The sequence below is a fragment of the Pomacea canaliculata genome, linkage group LG8, assembly GCF_003073045.1.
Source record: "Pomacea canaliculata isolate SZHN2017 linkage group LG8, ASM307304v1, whole genome shotgun sequence".
Taxonomy (NCBI): Eukaryota; Metazoa; Mollusca; class Gastropoda; order Architaenioglossa; family Ampullariidae; genus Pomacea; species Pomacea canaliculata.
Window position 1 is genome coordinate 15,571,260 of NC_037597.1, and position 19,111 is coordinate 15,590,370.

Sequence of the window (19,111 nt, forward strand, 5' to 3'; positions counted from 1 at the left end):
AGACACATACTCAAATGAATCTTTACTGCCCAAACAAAACTGAGCTTGATTGACAAATTTTAACTGAATTTTATTGAATGAATTTGACTAAGCTTAACTAAATTAATATGTCTGACATAATTTAAGTCATTTTGAGTCAATGTGACTAAGGTAACTTACACCCAACTAGCTAAACTTAATTAGTTGAAAGTGACTGAACTTTACTCGACATGACTTTTTCAACTTGACTTAATAAACCAGATTTAACTTGACTGATCTAGGTTGAGTCAAACTAACTGACAACTCCTTTGGTCAAATGATGGACATGCTGATTGGATGAGAAAGGATTATGTTAAAGAATTACACCTTTTTGGGGGCAGAATGCTCTTTCTGGCTAGGATGGCAAAGACACAAAGCCTACTGGATACAAAGTGGCGCTATCCAAGCCCAGCCTCATGTACTGACCACTCACTCACCCTCGGCTCAGCAGCGTGTCAAGGATGTAAACGAAAGGGGCATCTCTGGCATCTGGCACGGTGGCAAGCAGTTTAGGGGGCAGCACAAGGCATGTAGTCTGCATGAGCAGCAAATGTACCACTGCACATCAGTAGCATCAGACATCCAGTAGCTGTAATCAATCTCTCTCTATTTTAAATATGAACTTTAAAAAAGGCTCAACAGCCTTCTTCACAAAACTGAAAAACACAACACCTATTTATTATGATCCTCATGTAAAACTGCCATTAACAGAAACACAATTAAAAACGTGCCTGGTTATAAAGGCCTATCACCTGACTCAAAAATGAAATAAAAGTAAAAGTTTCTGACAGATTCACAGAATGTAGCATAAATTTGTTACCATGTGTGTTATGATTTGTGGCAGTTTTGTTAGTTTCTTTTTTTTAATTTTGTTTAGGTCACATCGATTGAGCTCATTCAAACTTATGACTGATGCTCACAAAGCATACAGGCATGAAAGCTTAAAGATGCCGCTTTAATAGCTAATCGTTCTTAATGATGTCACAAAAACAGATTTTTTAAAGTCATTCCAAACAGCAGGTTAGAATGCCATTATTCAAAGTCTTGAATCATGCAAAATATTTATTCTCATTTGAAGAGTTATTTTGCAACTAAAGAGTAGAACATCAATGCTATATTTAATGCTGTATTAGATGAGACTATAGGAAAGAGTTAAAGCAACCAGACTCAAGGCACTCAAGTGTTGGCAGAGAATAGAGGTGACAAGAAAAAACAGAGTTACGGAGTGACTTACTAGAAATCTGGGGGTCCCTGGCATGCTTGCTTGCCATGTTGTGTACAGTATGCCTGTGCTGGGCAAAGTTCACATCCATTTCTGTGTCCACTGCAGGACAAGTGATCTGTAGACACCAGTCAAGTCAGAAATAGAACATGATCAACTATCTTCCTCCTCTCATTCTGCGTGCATGGGTTTATGTGAGCATGTGTTTATGTGAGCCTGTGCATTCCTGATGACCCCCCATTCCACCGTACAGCCATGTATATATCCCCAACAACTTTTTATTTAAAAAGCAGCAAGTTGTCAAAACTTCTTCCTTACAGGTTAAGCCAACTGCTCAGCGAAAATCGATGGAAATAGAGCATAAAGTATCATAAAAACAAATCTCAGTGGTATTTTATGATAAAAAGCACAAGAAATATTATATTAATTATTTTCTCTTAATCACACCTGGATTTGTCAAGAAAGCTGGAAGTGATGAAAGGGTGGTATATCTAAAACTAGTGTCGTCTGCATGATCTGACTTCAAAAATGAAAGAAAAGCAGTCTTTGGTAAAAGAAAACAGACAGGAACACAATGTGCTGCTGCCGAGTGTTTGCTTACACAGTCAGATGGAGTTTGTACTCATTTCCTAAAGATGCTGACTACAAACTCTAGTGGATTAATGTCCCAAAAAATGCATGAGCTGTCAAATTAAACAATAACCACATTAAATTCAAACTGTGAACTTGAAATTAAGAACATTAATAGGGTCTATTTTTTCTTATGTAACCAAGTGGTTGGGGTGGCTGTGGTGGTGTTGTGGTGTTAGAGTAAATCTCTCCAACATACTCGAACAGAGGCAGGAACTAGTCAGCAAGAGTAGAACCCTTTAATTTTATGGGCTTGAACAAATGGTCAACAGCTGCGTGTACTTGGACAATTCCTTTGAAAATTTATGACAGCTCACCATCCATCAAAGAAGAAGAAGAATAATACGTTGATTTGTATCGTGCTTTTCCCCACCTTTAAAAGTGGGCCCAAAGCGCTATAGGCATGACTGTCCACCTACTAGGCAAAGGGATGCCACTCTAATCCATATTTATTAAATATACATTCAATAATGGCAATTTACAATCCATAAGTAATTAAAATACTGGTAGTATACATCGCATTAAATAAAAATACAGAGCTGGGAATTAACTTTCTACCATTAAAAAACTACAGGAATTTATCTTAGAAAGTTGAAATTGTTAATAATACACATGGAAAATTAAGTGTCAATTAAGTGTACCTGTGGTATTGAGAGTGACCTATTTACGAAGATAGTGTTATGAGATTAGATATTTTACCCTTGTAGTCTAGATGCCAGTGACTGAGAACATGATCACAGAAACCTAGGGGGGCAGATAAAGGGGTGAGTTAGAGAGCACAGGGGTTTTGGAGCCATGCAGCTGCACTTGTGTTGACCTTTAAAGACCTATTTAACATCTAGTATTTTTTTATAAAAGGACACTCAAAAAACACACACAACTGACTGTAATGTCTAGTTACACATTTCCTCAGTGTGCTGAACTGGCTCTAAATGCACATCAATGCAGTACCTGCTCATTTGCTAGTTCCTGAGTCCTGAGACAACACAGACCATCTGGGAAAAATGTCTTCTGGTCCCACACTGACTCTATATATGAGCGAGATGCTAAAACAGATATGCAAATAGCTGAACAATAGTTGACAATTTTGACTCAGTTTTAGCTTAAAACAGGATTTCTCTGAAAAATGGCATAAATGGAAACATACTGATATATATGCAACATTGCCACAAACATAAATATGCTAACCTCATGCACAAGTATGCTGATCACATGTGCCAGTATGCTCATTACACATGTAAATATGTTATCAATTACAAACATGACTAAGCTAATAATAATCATAGCATGTTAATATGCTAAACAAGATAATTTATGCTAATAATAATAGATTTATAATAAAATTTAACTATTAATCAAAGAACATTTTTTAAAAAGCCCAACCATATAAACCATTGTGCACAACATCTATCCCAACAACTCCTCTCCAGTAGAACTGGTTCTGTTGCCTTGCAAGTTGTGGATCTTCTGGTCCAATCAAATCAATGAGTTTTTTGACAGCATTCTCACGGTAAAGACACAAGTATATGCTTGGTGCTGAAGTCAGATAATCCAAATGGGTTTCCAGTTCTTGTGCAGAGACCTGTAGACACGTTTATTCTTTATTACAGACAGTAATATGTAAAAAACCAGATAAAACTCTAGAGAACTTCAGCATGTTGTGTGCTTGAACAGAATGAAATGAATAATACACTCACAGAAAAGAGGAAAACTATGTTTGCCCCACATGGTGTAGTTAAGAAGTCAATCATGAACCTTCTTTCCTTATCCTAAATAGTTTCATGATAATTACCTTACCTGAATATGGATGCATTTGTTATTGTACCTGTATATGAATTTGAGGCTGTTGGTGGTTAAAGCAATCATGGTGTACATGATCCTACTGCCTTGTGGGTAATCTTGGGGGACATAAATGCTAAGGGAGTCAATCTCAACAGAAAAGAATCAGCGTGATAACTGGGCACCCGGACAAAAGATTTTTCTCAACAAAAGCACCAGCCAGAGCACTGAGGCAATAAATGGTACCTGTTATGAGGAGATGGGTGCTCCCTAGTGAATTAAGCCCAAAGACAGTACAAGATAAGTCGCATCAAGACACATACCATACTGGATCTGTTCTGGCCCAGTATAAAAACGACCCCACACCCCCTTGGCTCACTCCAGGGGAAAAAAGATTGCAAAAAGTGTGCTTTTAGAGTTGCCGGTCCTGTCCTGGATCTTCCTGAGACTGCAAACGGAACAAAACATCAACCCTGCAATGGAGCCCACCAAGATAGAAGGTCTTCCAAGAATGATTGGAGGGAGGCCGTCAACAAGGAAAACAGAAAAAAGTGGTGGCTGAGTAACATCAAGCAGTGGATGAACCACAAGCTGAAAGACCTCCTGGAAGGGACACAGGATAGGTCAAGCTGGCACATACACCCTATTGGCGCACTCTTCATGCCTACCAAATGACTGATCACAGTTAAGAGACAGAGATGACTTTGTAAGATGGATTTGATAGCATGCTTGGGTGACTTCATATATGCATGGCGCCCTGAGCCCAGCTTTGTTCATGGGGTGAGGCACTTTATAACCATTATTATTATTAAGTGCATGCAAACCTGTTTGTTTTGTGTGTGTGTGTGTGTCTTTTCTCTGGTGTCACCTGATAGTCCAGCTCCAGAAAGCTGCAAGCCAGCGACCTGGTCATAACTGCTTGATGAAGACCCACTATTCTGAATCCCTCGTGCACAACCTTGCGCACAATCTTGGCCAGGTGTTTTGTGGCTGCACCCGGCTTGATGAGTAGAAAGGTAGTAATCGGTGAAGGACCACTCAACAGTTGCTCAAATATCAACTCCTGACGCACACCTGGCAAGTCCTTAGGTCTAGGAAGCAGCTTTGACTTCAGTCTTTCAGCATTTCTGTTTGTAAACAGAAGTAAGCAGGTTAATTTTCACGCACCAATGATTTATTTGACTAATAATAAATAAATGAATATTTTTACTGTGCTCTTCTACATCATTACAGTTAGGATCCAAATGGTAACCTACTACATGAACAACATGAACAGTGGAAAACTGTACAATAAATGACTATAATGAAAGCTACAGATGATATGAAATAATAGCCAGACTGAAACTAGTGGCCTTAAACCTCAGTTTTTCATGCTGAAGAGCCACATCAAAGATGTACTTCAAAAGTTTTAACAACAGTAATAATAAAAATAGCAGAAATAATATAACAAAACATCATCTAGATACTGTTTGTATAATCATCTTTATTATTATAATAATGCATTTTTTAGTAGACTAAAATGTGGACCAGAAAATGTACTAATCAAGCTTTTCAAAGTTACAGAAAAAAAACAACCAAAGGTCAGTTTTATGGTGACAAAGAGTAACATCTCTATATATAGCATGATCCTGTCATACAGATAGCTGCTTTCACTATGGCCTTGTCTTGTGTACTCTTTGTGCATGATTCAAAGAATCACAGCTTCTCTGTAGCAAAGGGTGTTGTTGCTGTTGATGTAGTTAAAGCATGCCTCGTACAAAAATCTTAGGTACTTATTGTAAAAAACTTATTTTCTACTTTTAGCAAAGTTTGGTTAGACCACCAACAGTGAACTGGTCAAGTTGCAACACTTCCTGTTTATGACCTGAAAGGATGGTTAAGGCAGGGCCCATAAATCTGACCAGTGACAAGAGACATGCTGGTCTGATCACACAGCAGCCAGGTGGAAAAGTTTTAGTACCTGCGAACTTCCCTGAATCGGTCCAAGATCAAAGGGTGACCAGGAACACCCCACATATAGTAAGACTACAAGAGAATCATCACTTTCTGATTCTGCATGCAGGCGAGCAGAGGTCCATCTCGAGGAGATGTTAAGTGTAAGAAACAAATTTATGTTGTTTCAGTTGGTGGGAGCATAGCTTCCAAAAGGAATGTGGATTATAATTGTGAATATATATTTGTTCATACACAAACTGGAATTATATATGCAAACTGCTATCTATAGCCAGCCCCATTCTGTTGAGATAATTGGTGTTTATTTATGTATATATGATTTATGTCTTCTTTTACTTAATTACATTTTCTTTTACATATATGCATATCTACTTTCTTGATGGAGCAATTGCATGTATGTGCTGTAACGAAATAGTGAGTGTTGTAATTAGGTGTGGTCAATTGCTGGTCAGATTAATTATCAATTGTGCGACAGGAAAACCCAAACCTTTACAACTGGCCAGCCTGCCAACCTTTACACTTATCTACTAACCTTAGTTGGTTCCATTCACTACTACTGTGGTAGTGACGGGACTCCGGAAGGTACTGTAGCAGACACCGACAGTCAGCATCTGGAAAAATTTCATCACTCCCAAAAAATAACCGTAGCAAAGTGTAGGCTTCATCAGCACTCTTGGTCATCAGCTTCATTGGATGTTGCACTTTGTGTAAAGTGCAAGATTTCAAAGTTGCTGATTCAGAAATTTGCTTGGCTGCAGTGGTTTGCTCCGGGAGAGAGAAAATGTTCCAGCTTTTGGAATGCATTGACACCCCGAAGAGCCAGAACCAGTGCTGGGGCTGTATTATGAAAAACATTGTGAAGTATATTTGCAATGTGTGATGAAAGCACATAATTAAATGAAAACAAAATGTTAGAGAAAAAAATTCTAGGATAATATATGTTTTGGTAAGCACATGTAACTAATGCACATAAATTTTGTGTCTTTGCATTTGTAAAGCGGCATGAAGTTCATAGGGAACAATGCTATATAAGAATTATTACTACTAACAATAATCTCACTTTGTCGCTTTTATTAATGATCTTTATTAATGTCATATTTTTGTTGAATACAGTTCTCATACTTGCCAGTCACAGCAGTGCAATATATAATTTTTAACAGATTAAATTAAAGGTAAGCTATACAGTTTGTCTTGACCAAAGATTTCCCCAAAACAAATGTACTGACCTGTTGAAAGGAAATGAACACTGCTTTTCCAGTCCTTATCACCCAGTTCAAATGGAGTTACCTCTCTTGCCTGGAAGGGTGACAAATGAGGAAGCCACTTTATTCCAAGCAATTCATAGTCACACCATTCTGTCTGGTCTACAAGTGATACAGATGTTTGTGACTGAAGTTGTCCTGTGGAAACAGAAATGGGTTGGTCAGTTAGCTTCTGGTAGCGAGAATATCAATAAGGCAAGTGATTGAGCATGATGAGATAAAAGTATCTTTGTTTATGTGTTAAAAATCACTAATATTAAAGATGGATGTGTTCAGCAAAAAAGATGAAATTCAGTGAATACAAAACTGACTTGCACCTCTTTCCATCTTCTGGTTGTTTGTGAAGCCACTACATAAGCTGGCTACTGCAGATCAAGAGGCCACTATGTAATCTAATGCTAGCCAAGTGCATATCCTGACACACAAGCAATGGGTGAACAAAGTTAAAGGTGGATAATAAACAAGCATGCTGCTAGATGGACTGACATAACAGCTCATGCTTTCCCATTCAGTTCTTAGTTCCTGTGCATTCCTTTAACGGTGAGAGCTTTTACAACGTAGTATACGCGTGAATAGCAATTTTATATACAATGAAAGTTGCAATGTATTGTGTACATAATGCTATCATAATTTATATATATATATACACACACATATGCTAAATTATTTCAGTCATAGACTACAGCATACTCTGTGTAAGACTGAAACTATCATGCATACATGCTCACCTCCTTTAGTCACAGACTATTGTAGCTTACTCTGTGTAAGGCTCTGAGCTATCACTCCCCTCCACAACCATCTAAACTGTCAAATATTGCTGCAGTCACTTACTTAGAAACACTCCCCATTCCTTCAGCAGTTCTCTGCCAAGCAGTAGGAGAACCACCACCTGCTCCAGTTCACTGTTGCTGTACAGATGGTCATGACTCCCACAACTGCCACATGGATCAAACTCTGGGCACTGCCAGTGAAACAAAGGACTAGAAACTGAGCCCCACATTATTATTAAGTCTTCACACAAAAGCAATCTTAACTAATTCTATCGGATAAAATTAATGTTGTGATGATATTAAAATTTAAAATGTAAAATTTTAACCTTATTTTTGGAAACTAATGTGCTGGTAATACCAAGAATTTTCTAAACACTTTATATTGTCTTGTTGATGCTTTCCTAAACCTAAGATTATCTGTCTTATCAAGACAGGATGTCTTGTTTGAGTGTGGTCTTCTGGAAATAGAAGTTCACCACCTCTTTTTGTCTGCACCAAAGCTGAATGATAGAGATTAGGTGGCTTCTGTTATGAAAGAATAAGCATTAGTAACAAAATGTATTCATGTATCTGAGAGAAAAAAGAGATATAGAAGCTGGATACTGCAGTATAGGGTCAGAATAAAACTTTTTGATATCATCTTGTTTCTTCATTATCAGATCAAAAGACAGTTGCACAGACTGGATTTTCTGCCAGACTGTACCTTACTGAAGTGGCCACCAAGTGTAGCTAGAACAGCTTCAGAATAATCCAGCACATGAAGCAAGTGTTCTGTTTCAACTGTACTTCCTGTCCGGGCTTTTATTTTACCTGTCAATCAAACCATATATTGTGAAAAGAACGACACTTGCAAAGGCATCATGATGCATCACACACACACACATTTGCATGAACAAACATTACACATATGACTGTACACATATGCAAATAGTACTTTTCATTTGTAAAGACAAAGTCTAACTCACTCAGGATATATTGAGATTTAAGCTCAATTCCCAGCATTTCACAAAGAGCTGCAGTATGGTGTGAAGCATTCTCTCTTTCGAGAATGAGCACTGTACAAGGGCTTAAACTGTCTTGTTGCTGTTTTGTGCTGTCCAGAGCAGCAAACTCTAAATTGATGCCCGGGCAGAACACACTGTGGTGCTCATCTGGAATCCCTATACAATGTGGAGGGCAGATAAGCACATCATTTTACTTTCTCTATCTTTAAATATTATGCGCTACTCAAAATATTTTATTTTTCTGTTGTGTGACATATTTTTGTTGTATAAGTAGAAACGTCTGTATTGTTTGTATCAAAAAGAGCTTAAATAAGTAATATGCAACACACACACCTAAAGTGGAAAAGAATAGAAGCTTAACATGACAACTTGCATTAAAGACTTCATCTCTTCCAAATATATAAGATTTGCAAGTGCAGAATTTACAGAGAGTGAAAAAGCTGGAAAAAAGACCAGAAAAAAGGAAAGCCCATAAGCACTAAAAATTTACAATCTGAAAGCACTACAAATTACCAGAATAGACAACTTCAACAAAGAGCACAAAGAAGTAGACACCACATCAAGCAACACGTTATTTTTATCCAGCTCTATAACTGACCAATGTTTGTTGCACGTCGCACTGATAGACACAAGCGACGAATCCCTCGAGGCTGAAACCCAGCTTTCTGCTGAACTGCTTGTATTAGCAGCCCCAACACAGATACTGGCACAACTGGCGCAATAACCAAGATGACATGGCTTTTTGTAGTTCCACTGAGAGCTGCAGGAGGTCTAGGGGGTGCTTCTTGCATCAAAAACTCTTCTGATAACATCCAAACACGGCAAAAAATATAAATATGCTAATTAAATGCCATCTGAGCATAATATTCCTACTTCCTCCCATGCCATATTTCTAATGAAACACATGGTGACAGACAAAAACTTCTTAAATTACAGTCTATTGCATCAAATGTTTCTCCTGCTAGTAAGATGCTCTTGAAACAACACAAATGTTTCTAGTTAATAATGAAGCAGCTCTTAAAATAATTTTCTTCTTTTCATACTCTTCTTCCCCTTTACCAGAGTTTTTTTTAACCATTTAACGTATAGATTCCACAGCCTTATGGTTAAGATCTTATCAACTCAGACTGAAAAATGAGGATGCTTGGTTCTACTCTTTTTAAAAGAAATTCTGACACATCTTTAGTTTAGTCCTTCTTACTCCTTGAGGAGCATAGGGCTACAACAACACCTCGCCAGTGGACCCGGTTTGGGCAGCTTCCAGTCAAGTGCCTGCCTGGCAATGGTGTCAGCTGGTTTGAGCAGGGTGTGTCTTATCCAGCCCCATTTGTGCTTTTTGATGTCTTGGCTAGTGGCATTCTGGTTAGTTCTTTTCCACAGGTTGCTGTTGGAGATCTTTTCAGACCATCTTATTATAAGAATATGGAGTAGGCATCAGTTGGTGAAGATCTGGAGCTTGTTGTTGATGGTATTTGTCACTCTCCAGATTTCAGAACCAAACAATAGGACTGCCTTCACATTGATGTTGAAGATGCAGTTCTTACTGTGGAAGGATAATGCTCGGGAGCTCCAGATGGGGCGTAGACTGCTGAAAGAGTGCCTGGCCTTGTTGATGTAGCTTTTGATGTCATCATTCCCTCCACCGATCCTTGTTTACAATGCTCCCCAGATATGTGAAGTGGTCTGTTTCCAGAATGTTCTTTCCTCGAAGTTCGATTGGGAGTTCCTGCTTGTTGCTGATTCTCATCACTTCGTTCTTCTTTCTGTTGACCTTTAAACCGGTCTTCTCTGCTTCCTCTGCTAGCTTACTCAGTTCGGTTTGTGTATGCTGTGTGATCATGGGTATGGGTATGATCATGGTCCAAGTCTTTGTTTCCAAAGTAATAATGGTTTTTCCTGATGTTGGTCTGGTCTAGCCACTTCCATTCCATTTCGCATAACGCAAGAAACCTGATGTATTTTCTCATTTCACTTGCCACGAGCTGACTTGCCACATTCACAGAGGGTCCTGATGTTCCAGGTCCCTACCCTGATTCTTGCCTTTGTCATCAAAAGATTGAGTCGGCAAGCGGGCTTCCCTAAGGCTTTCACCAGCATGCGTCGTAAGCTCTTCTAGAGAGGAATCTTCCTGACCAGGCCCATGTTGTGGTACTGTTGCAATTTCTGTAACAGCTTTTCTTTTTTACACGAGTGGGTTGTTAGCCAAACCAAAAGCAAAACACCCAACCTGAAGGGCCAGGGTGTAATATTCTAGGCTGGCCTCTCCCCTGACAAACCTGTTTGGCTTGGTTAGATTTGCAAGAAGCACAAGGCTCCTGCCACCATAGCTCTGTGGGTCAGCAAAGTGCGCAAGCCACTACACTACTACAAGGTAAGCTCTAAAATCATCACAAACAGGAGGCAGAAAAACTCAACATACTTTAAGTCAGTAGAGAATGTTTTCATTTTAAGCACCAGATTCTTTCAGCTCTCTAAACTCTTTTCTGGGAAAAATATGAATTATTAAAGCAAAAGAAAGGAAAACATAGAGTACAAACTACAGGTAAGAGAACAGCAGATGAGAAATGAGAAGGAAGGTGTAAGAAAAAAAAAGAGAGGGAAAACTGTGTCTGTACCTGCATCAACTCCACTTTGCCGCTTTCCTTTCTTGCTCTTGGAATGAGGCTGGCCTGATGAGGAGCTGCTGGATACAGCATTAGGCATGCTATCTTTTGGTTTGTATGGTAAACCCACATCCATGCTGGCACCCTTGGAAATGCGACCCCCAAACCAAAACACCAATTCACTGGTGGTGTGGTCTAGAATTCTCACATGATGAATGTTGAGCCTGCTTCTTAAGTTTCCAAACACAGCTGACAAGCAATCTGGGTCTGTCTGGATAGCAATTCTGTAGTCCAAAGGACCAATAATTTTTGCTACTTTGTCTTGTGCATTGGGGCCTCGAATGGCAAGAGCCAATGCTGGCGACACACCATAAAACCTCTGTGTAGAATCCATGTATGTACCAAATATAGACATTAAGTTGCCGTTGACTTTTTCATCCGGATACAAAACACGCAAACCACAGATGTCACAGCAGTTGAAAGTCACTGTCTCCAGAAGTGTATAAACCAGCTGTGTTAAGATAAATCCACATATTAATAATATGGTGTATAAATTAGCTGTGTTAAGATAAATCTACATATTAATATTATAATGTTATCCTTTTTTTCTTTCTTCCTTTCTTAACACTTGCTTCTTATTAGCACATTGCCTCATATATGCATCCACTCACTAAGTAATGAACTCATTTATTTGTTCATGTTTAGATGAGTGCATTTATTTTTAACTTTTCATTTTTTTCTTGAATAAACTATTTCCTTTTCATAAGAAGGTATGTCTTGGGATTTGTTGTTGTCATTTTCTTTCTCAATACTGGTAATGTTGAAGTATTAACCATTTTTGGCAACTTGGAATGAATTCCCACCATTGTTGGTGATGGGATCTAACAAGCAGTAGAGTACTATATTTTAATAAACTATTGGCATTCTAAGAATGAATTAAGGGTAGAATATACTAAAACAAAATATGATCTTAAAAAAATAAACACGTAAACTAAGCTGTTGCACAGATGTTTGCTTTTCTTTCACTGGTGGAATTCTATGCAAAATTTTTGAAGTCATAACGACTATTAACCCCATTTTGACTACGTGGTAAAGTTTTGAGTGTTAATCAATTTAAGCTGGATAATTTAAACTGACTCTTATAATCAACAGCCTGCAGCAAATTCTGCTCTAAAAAAAACTTTGCAAATGCTGTGACAAAATCGGTTTGCTACAAAGTGTGGATTGTTTTAACAGGAACATTTAGAGAAAAAAATCCAGCAGACCCTGAGCACAAGTGACAAACCTTTGGCAAAAAGAGGGCTTCATGATGCAGAATAACAACAGTGTTCTGTAGAATATTCTCCCCACTCATATGACCTGCTCCATGTTCATAAAAGCTTTCTTGTGAGTCTACAGTCTGCCAGAAAAAGCCAACATCTTTGTTGAAAATCTTGTCTGTAGCACTGACATCTGTATGGATCTGTAACAAGAGATTATGTATTATGAATATACATTTTGCAAGGATATCTTTTTTAAATTCTGTAATTCATAGTAAATTATAAAATGTTTTACAAACCTGCATGAACGAGGACAATGGCTTGTTGCAGACCGATGAACCTAGCTTGTTGAAAGCCAGTGGAGGTTCAAACTCTTCTTCAGCTTCCTGATCTACTGCAGAAGATGTATCTGGCGGGCTGATGTACTGTTTCCAACACCTCACACTGCTTAGTGAGTTTCGGGACAGGAAGGTATCTACAAACTTGTAGAACTTTGATGTGTTGTCACCTTTCTGCATAGGAGATAATCCTTGATGAGAAGCCTGTACAACTTCTATGACACATCAGCTGCAGATCCAATCCTTTGATAGCTTGTACATCTCAAAGGACTAAATTACACTGTCCAGAATGTCTTTAAAAGCAAATATGTCCAGATTTATGAAGATATGTATGTTTATGTTTGTGTGTGTGCCCATATTTGTATGTGTGTGTGATTGTGTACAAAAAAGAGATGTGTGTGAGACAAGGTGTTGGGAGAAAGAAATCTAGGTAAATTCACCACTATCTTTCACAAAAATCATCCCACAGCTTGTACAACATATCTATCGGATACAGCAATGCATTAATCAAAAAAACGAATACAGCTTTTCATACAGCAATAAAAAAATTTTCTCACCTTTGTTTTCCTTAAATTAGAAAGTTCTTTTTTATCATCTTTCTGCAGACAGTAGACTGGAGAAGGGCACACAAGGATGGCTAAACAGAGTGACTCATTTACCCAAAGCTGCTGCATTCCAATCACATGGAAAGGTGGGAATGTCTCAGGGTACACAGGACAACTCATCTGCGGCAGTAGATACTGCTTTACTTGGTCAAAGTTGGGAGGTATTAAACTCAACAGCCAGCATACAAGCGACAAGTAGCTTCTGGACAAATTATTCATTTCTGGAATAAAATTTTGTTTAAAAAAAGATTTTCATGTAAAGTTTTTTTAACATATATTGAATACCCAATCCTTATCAGAAAGTTTTAAGTTTTGCAAGTGGAGGGACATAAAAATAACTCCAGTCCTACTTTCTATGCTAACTTTCTAACCTAAAAGAAACAATATGAATAAGACAAAAGTGCATACCACTTAGCCCCACTGACAATAGAATGTGTGTATGTGTAGGTACATGGATTTTTTTTAACCTCAAGGAAATGCATTCATAAACAATAAACAGTTGAATAAATACAACAATTATGCAAATATTATGGAATATATAACTAAGATGAACATTATTTAACATTCGAGTTTAGTCTCAGTTTTTGACAAATACATTTGGTGGCAAACTTCAATCCATCATGGGTACCAAAGGCCATACATTTAGTTTAACATCATACAAGCAAACTAAAAGTTTTTTAATGATGTCACCATTCTCTTTTGCAAAAGAGCATAGTATAATGCCTGCAGGCTAGCCCCATAAGCCTCAAAGGCAACTAGGCTGTGCCCTAGACGGACAAGCCAAGGCACTGCCAGCTGGTTGCTGTAGAGTATTTCGTACTAGATTTGCATTGCAAATAGCTTGCAGTGGAGCATATCATACTCTATCAAGTATAAGTGAAACAAGGAATATGTGCTTACTTTTATCAATGCTCTTGTTTGCATGTGAGCTGAAGGCTGCAATCTCACCATTGCTGGAAAGGGTGACTGTAATCAGCATTGTTGGCTCTCCTTGTAGTGAGGTTGGCAGAACTGGTATGCGAGGCTCATAGGAAGTGTTCTAGGATTTAGTAGAAATGCTACTTGCATGTCTTTCATCATAGTAAATGAAAGATAATATACTGCTCTGTTCATTTGTTTTCATTTGCTGAAATTTATAATAGTGCCATCCATCACTCACACTGAGTGCGAGTCTGATGATTCCTTTACCCATCCTCTAGTTAATCAGTCTGTTATTTATCTTCTATTTTAGTCCCTCAGCCTAACCATTGCGTCTGCTTCTATTTGTAATCTTTATCTCTGTCTCTTCCTCTCTTTCACCCCCTCTCTCTCTCATTTTAAAAATGCCCACTTACCATGTCAAAAAGTACAGGTGTATTTTCTGCACATGGTTGTGTTCCACTTACACAAGCTGTAGGGCGCAGGCCTTCCAAGCTGTGGCCCATTCGAAGTTTGGCAGACTTCTCTTTTTCTCGTTTCTCACGTTCAAGCCTGAAAACACCAGGTGAAAAGCATGGATAGAGTAAACAAACAGCTCTCTGTTGCTGTGGAAATCAATCCCACTGTCTTCAGATGCATAGCGCAAGAGAGAACATCGATTTTGCAAGTGGTAAGTGGCATGTTCCATACAAGTGGCATGTTCTCTATCAGATACTCATTTCATGGACAAATCTCATACTGTGTGAAGACGAGACCTTTGTTAAAGTTATTGGTAATCAAGAAAGAACTTTCATTTATCATCTTAATCTAGTCTTTTAAAGGTAAGTACAATTAAATGCCAACAGAATATTTTCATGCAAATAATGAAGATGTTTTTGTCTTTGCAAATGCAATGATCATACAGAAACAAGGAGACACACAATACTTGCATTAATGTGTGCACATATATATATGTACTCAAATATGTTATGCAATAATAATAAATAATGATAATAAATGCATGATTTATATAGCGCATACAAATGGTCATAAGAAACAGGGTACATTCACACACACACACGTGCATATATATATAAGTGCATTGTACATCTGTGCACACAACACTATGTGTGTGTATATCTCTGTGCATACATATGTATATAAATGTAATCTATAAATGTATGTCTATGCACTCTAAAGGTATATTTGTATATGTGCACATATGTTATCATATACATATACATGTATACATAGGTGTATACACAAATACTATATGTATAAAAGTGTGTATATCTATGCATGCAGACACATACTATAGGTATAAATTTATCTACATCTGTGCACATACAGACACACTTTTTGAATAATGTATGTACACACATGTGCACACAGAAACACTATGTGTATATATATATATGTGTGTGTGCACAACTGCATTCAGGCATATGCTCAGCAGAAAAGACTTACCTATCTGCCCCGCGTTGTTTTTCTCTTTCCTGCTCCTTCATCATGGCTACTTCAGTCCTTGAACAGCAACTATCATCGGCTCTTTCAGAAATGTTGCCTCCGGATGCACTGGTCATCTGTTCATAGGTATCTTTTGAAGATGTAGAGGTGTCATTAAACTTGTAGCTTGTAGGAGTGACCACTGTACCACTCAATACTGTTGTCTTGATAGATGTGTCTTGGATTTGCAACATTTTGTCACAAGTAGTTTGAATGTGTTGGGATCTGGCAATATAAAACAGAAAATGAAAATGCAAAGCCTCCTCTGAACAAATATTGTTCAATTTCAGTAATTACAGCTAAGCTGATAAACGACTGACTTTTTGAAGGCAAAATTTTATATATCACTCTATAGGGGAACCTCACAAATCCTACCAACATCCATAGCATCTCCTTATCACATCATAGTCAGTTCAGCCAACCTTTTTGTCCCTTGGTGACTTGATTTCTCATCTCCTGCAAAAAATCTGTTCTGCTGGTCTTTGCTTTTGCAACAACTATCAGTGACTTTTGATCTTGGGCTGAGTTTTCTGGAATCACCCTCTACCCTTTGTTTATCATCACTATCATCCTCTTGTGTGGAGACACCCATGCTGCTATATGTCGGCAATGGGAAGGTTGTGGTTGCCAGACTATGGCCCTCTTCTGTCATAGTGTGAGTGGCTCCATTCAAGTCAAATCTGGCGAAATTAGACAAAAAATCCACCAAAAGCTCTACAAAATTATAAGACCATGAAAGCATACTTTACCAAAAATTGCTCTATATAAGGTACAACGTTATCTGGACAAATGAAAAATATGAACAACATATTCAGAAAATGAGAACACAAACTAAGTATATTTATACATTCATGCTTATACTCACATAAAAACAAACATATATGTCTTGATGACATGATATAAATGAGTATATACTGTGGCAGATATATCTCTTAAGACACAGCAGACAATTGTAGAGAATTAAAAAAGCTAAAGTAAACTGATCTGTTTATTTATCACAGAATGCTCTATTATCTCCCCAAGAATTCTTCAGAAAGTTCGGTCATTTAAAGGAAGTATTTAAGAACTTATCTGGATCAGCATCTCCATATTTTAACTTGTGCATCCAATATACAAGGCAAGAGGATATACAGACAAGCCAACCTTTGTATGGTGCTGGATGGCAATGTGTGAACTGAGACTGGCACATCACACAATCCTTCTGTTGTTACAGCTGACTTGTTTTTGATGTCCATGTTTTGCCTCTGCTTTGATTGTTTGGCACTGACAACAAATAACAGTTTGTGATGTTTTACACATGGTAATATGAAATATCTATAGTAGAACAAATAAATTTTAAGCCATTTTAAACCATGCAATGGCTTAACTGCTGATTAAAAAGATTGCTGGGGGGAAAAAAAGAGTTAAAATGCTTGATTTTCACTCTGAACATTTATCATTTGGTACACCAAAAATGGTCACATAACATTCAAATAAAACTCCATTTCAAAATGAAAGGAAAAAAATATTAAACAGGTAAATATCATAAATAAGCCCAAGCCATGCACATGCATTCTCTCTCTTCTTCCTCTTTCTAACTTTCAGTCACAAACAGACCCTAACAGCATGAACATGATGTGTACCTGTCAATGGGAGAAGACAGTGAGGAGGAAGCTGATGTAGAAATGCCTCTGGACATTATACTTTTCTTTATTCTCTGTCTTCTCTGTATCCAACTTTCATCGTCCTCAGAATCGCTAGAATCTTCCCTGTTGCTAAGAAATATCCTCAACATATTTTGACTTGTTATTTTTTTACTAAACTAAACATCAATGTGAGTAAACTTGTAAAACTTCAGAGATGTTTACAGGTACACTCTTCCTATAAACCATTACATTTTAGGAAACCTATGCATATCAGCAAGAAAGTAAGAAAACGTACCCTCTTGTGCAGTCAAGATAAATATGATCATGTTTTATAATCCACTTAAAGCTGATAAAGCAGAATGCTGACAAAATGTGACAGGTCTAGTCTGCTGCTCACATTTAACAGAGAGCTCTTTTTGTTGATGGATAGGTTTTATATTGCATATAAGACTTTAGAAGATGGTTCTGGGATCAATTGGCAAGCAGTGAGCCGCAGCACTGTTCCGCGCCATAGGTCACAGGTAAGTTGAATATTTTTTTATAAAAAAATGTGACTACAATTTACAAATTACTTATCAGTATCACACATAGTTTAGTTTATTCCTTGTTGCTCCCTTGAGGAGCATAGTGCTGCAATGCGGTTTCTGTAACACCTTTTTTTTTTTAAAAGTGAGTTGTTAGCCAAACCAAAAAGCAAAACCCCAACGTGGAGGGCCAGGGTGCAACATTTTAGTCTGGCCTCTCCAGTATTAATTTTTGGGAGGAATTAGTTGCCAGTTATTTGATAGTGCAGTCAACCAAGCATTTAGGATCCTCATGAAACCAAGCCCAGGAACACAATGGTTTGGTCAGTGTTCTCAGTCAAGCCCTGTTATTTGCTCAAAGATGTGTCTGTTTTGAAACATTATGAGATTTAAACTTGAAAACTTTAGTGAAAAAAATAGTAGTTTAAGATGTCTACTTAAAGGCTCTTAGAACGATGATCTGCATATCAGGTGACTTACCATAATGGGTTTCTTATCTGGCTCAGTTTCAATGCTTTACTTAAAGTGCTCCTAAAGACATCACAGCCATAATTTACAAACAATACAACTTTATTAATCCACAAGATCATAGACAAATGATTTACCTCTCCTGTTCAAGTCCAAGCACTCTCTTCACACTGGCCAAACATTCTTTCTCCTCCTCCCGGTGCTGGTCAAATCCACGAAGGTCAATGTACACAGTCTTTGGCTCAGACCATTGCTTTACCTCATGTCTGGCATGCATGCTATGTGATGATATGATTCTATCAGTCATTGTTTTGTTTTTAGACCAAACATTACTTTCAAATCTTCCATCTGGCCAAAAAAAGAGAGGATAAGGCAGTCAGATAAGATTCCAAATAGAATTAAAGTGCATGATTTTTGTTTATTCGCAACATTTGTTTCCCTATTAACTCCTGCTTAACAGCAAAGTTTTTGCATTAAAAATGACAAAGATTCAAGTAGCTATAAGATCTGCCAGTAATGGCCTATAGGCTGAAGCTTGTATTGCTGTATTACACATTAGATGTTTTCCAGTCCTTTTCTGTTTCCTTTACTTTTATATTTTTAAAGAAAGTGAAAATTTTCTAATGACATTTTATGCCTTATTCATTA

At 37.7% G+C, this 19,111-nt stretch overlaps 1 protein-coding gene across 1 annotated transcript in view; it reads right to left on the reverse strand.

Moving 5' to 3' along the window:
* The window catches only part of LOC112570820, a 37,394-nt gene that overhangs the window by 14,751 nt on the left and 3,532 nt on the right, over positions 1-19,111 (reverse strand). Inside the window, 23 exon segments of the mRNA XM_025249458.1 lie at positions 456-576; positions 1,253-1,358; positions 2,822-2,916; positions 3,254-3,452; positions 4,518-4,776; positions 6,135-6,341; positions 6,343-6,439; positions 6,829-7,002; positions 7,696-7,825; positions 8,338-8,444; positions 8,600-8,794; positions 9,237-9,440; positions 11,254-11,752; positions 12,527-12,703; positions 12,800-13,012; positions 13,396-13,664; positions 14,344-14,482; positions 14,778-14,913; positions 15,808-16,071; positions 16,269-16,526; positions 16,990-17,109; positions 17,469-17,600; positions 18,601-18,811. Of these exon segments, the coding sequence (XP_025105243.1) occupies positions 456-576; positions 1,253-1,358; positions 2,822-2,916; positions 3,254-3,452; positions 4,518-4,776; positions 6,135-6,341; positions 6,343-6,439; positions 6,829-7,002; positions 7,696-7,825; positions 8,338-8,444; positions 8,600-8,794; positions 9,237-9,440; positions 11,254-11,752; positions 12,527-12,703; positions 12,800-13,012; positions 13,396-13,664; positions 14,344-14,482; positions 14,778-14,913; positions 15,808-16,071; positions 16,269-16,526; positions 16,990-17,109; positions 17,469-17,600; positions 18,601-18,811 (4,312 nt within the window).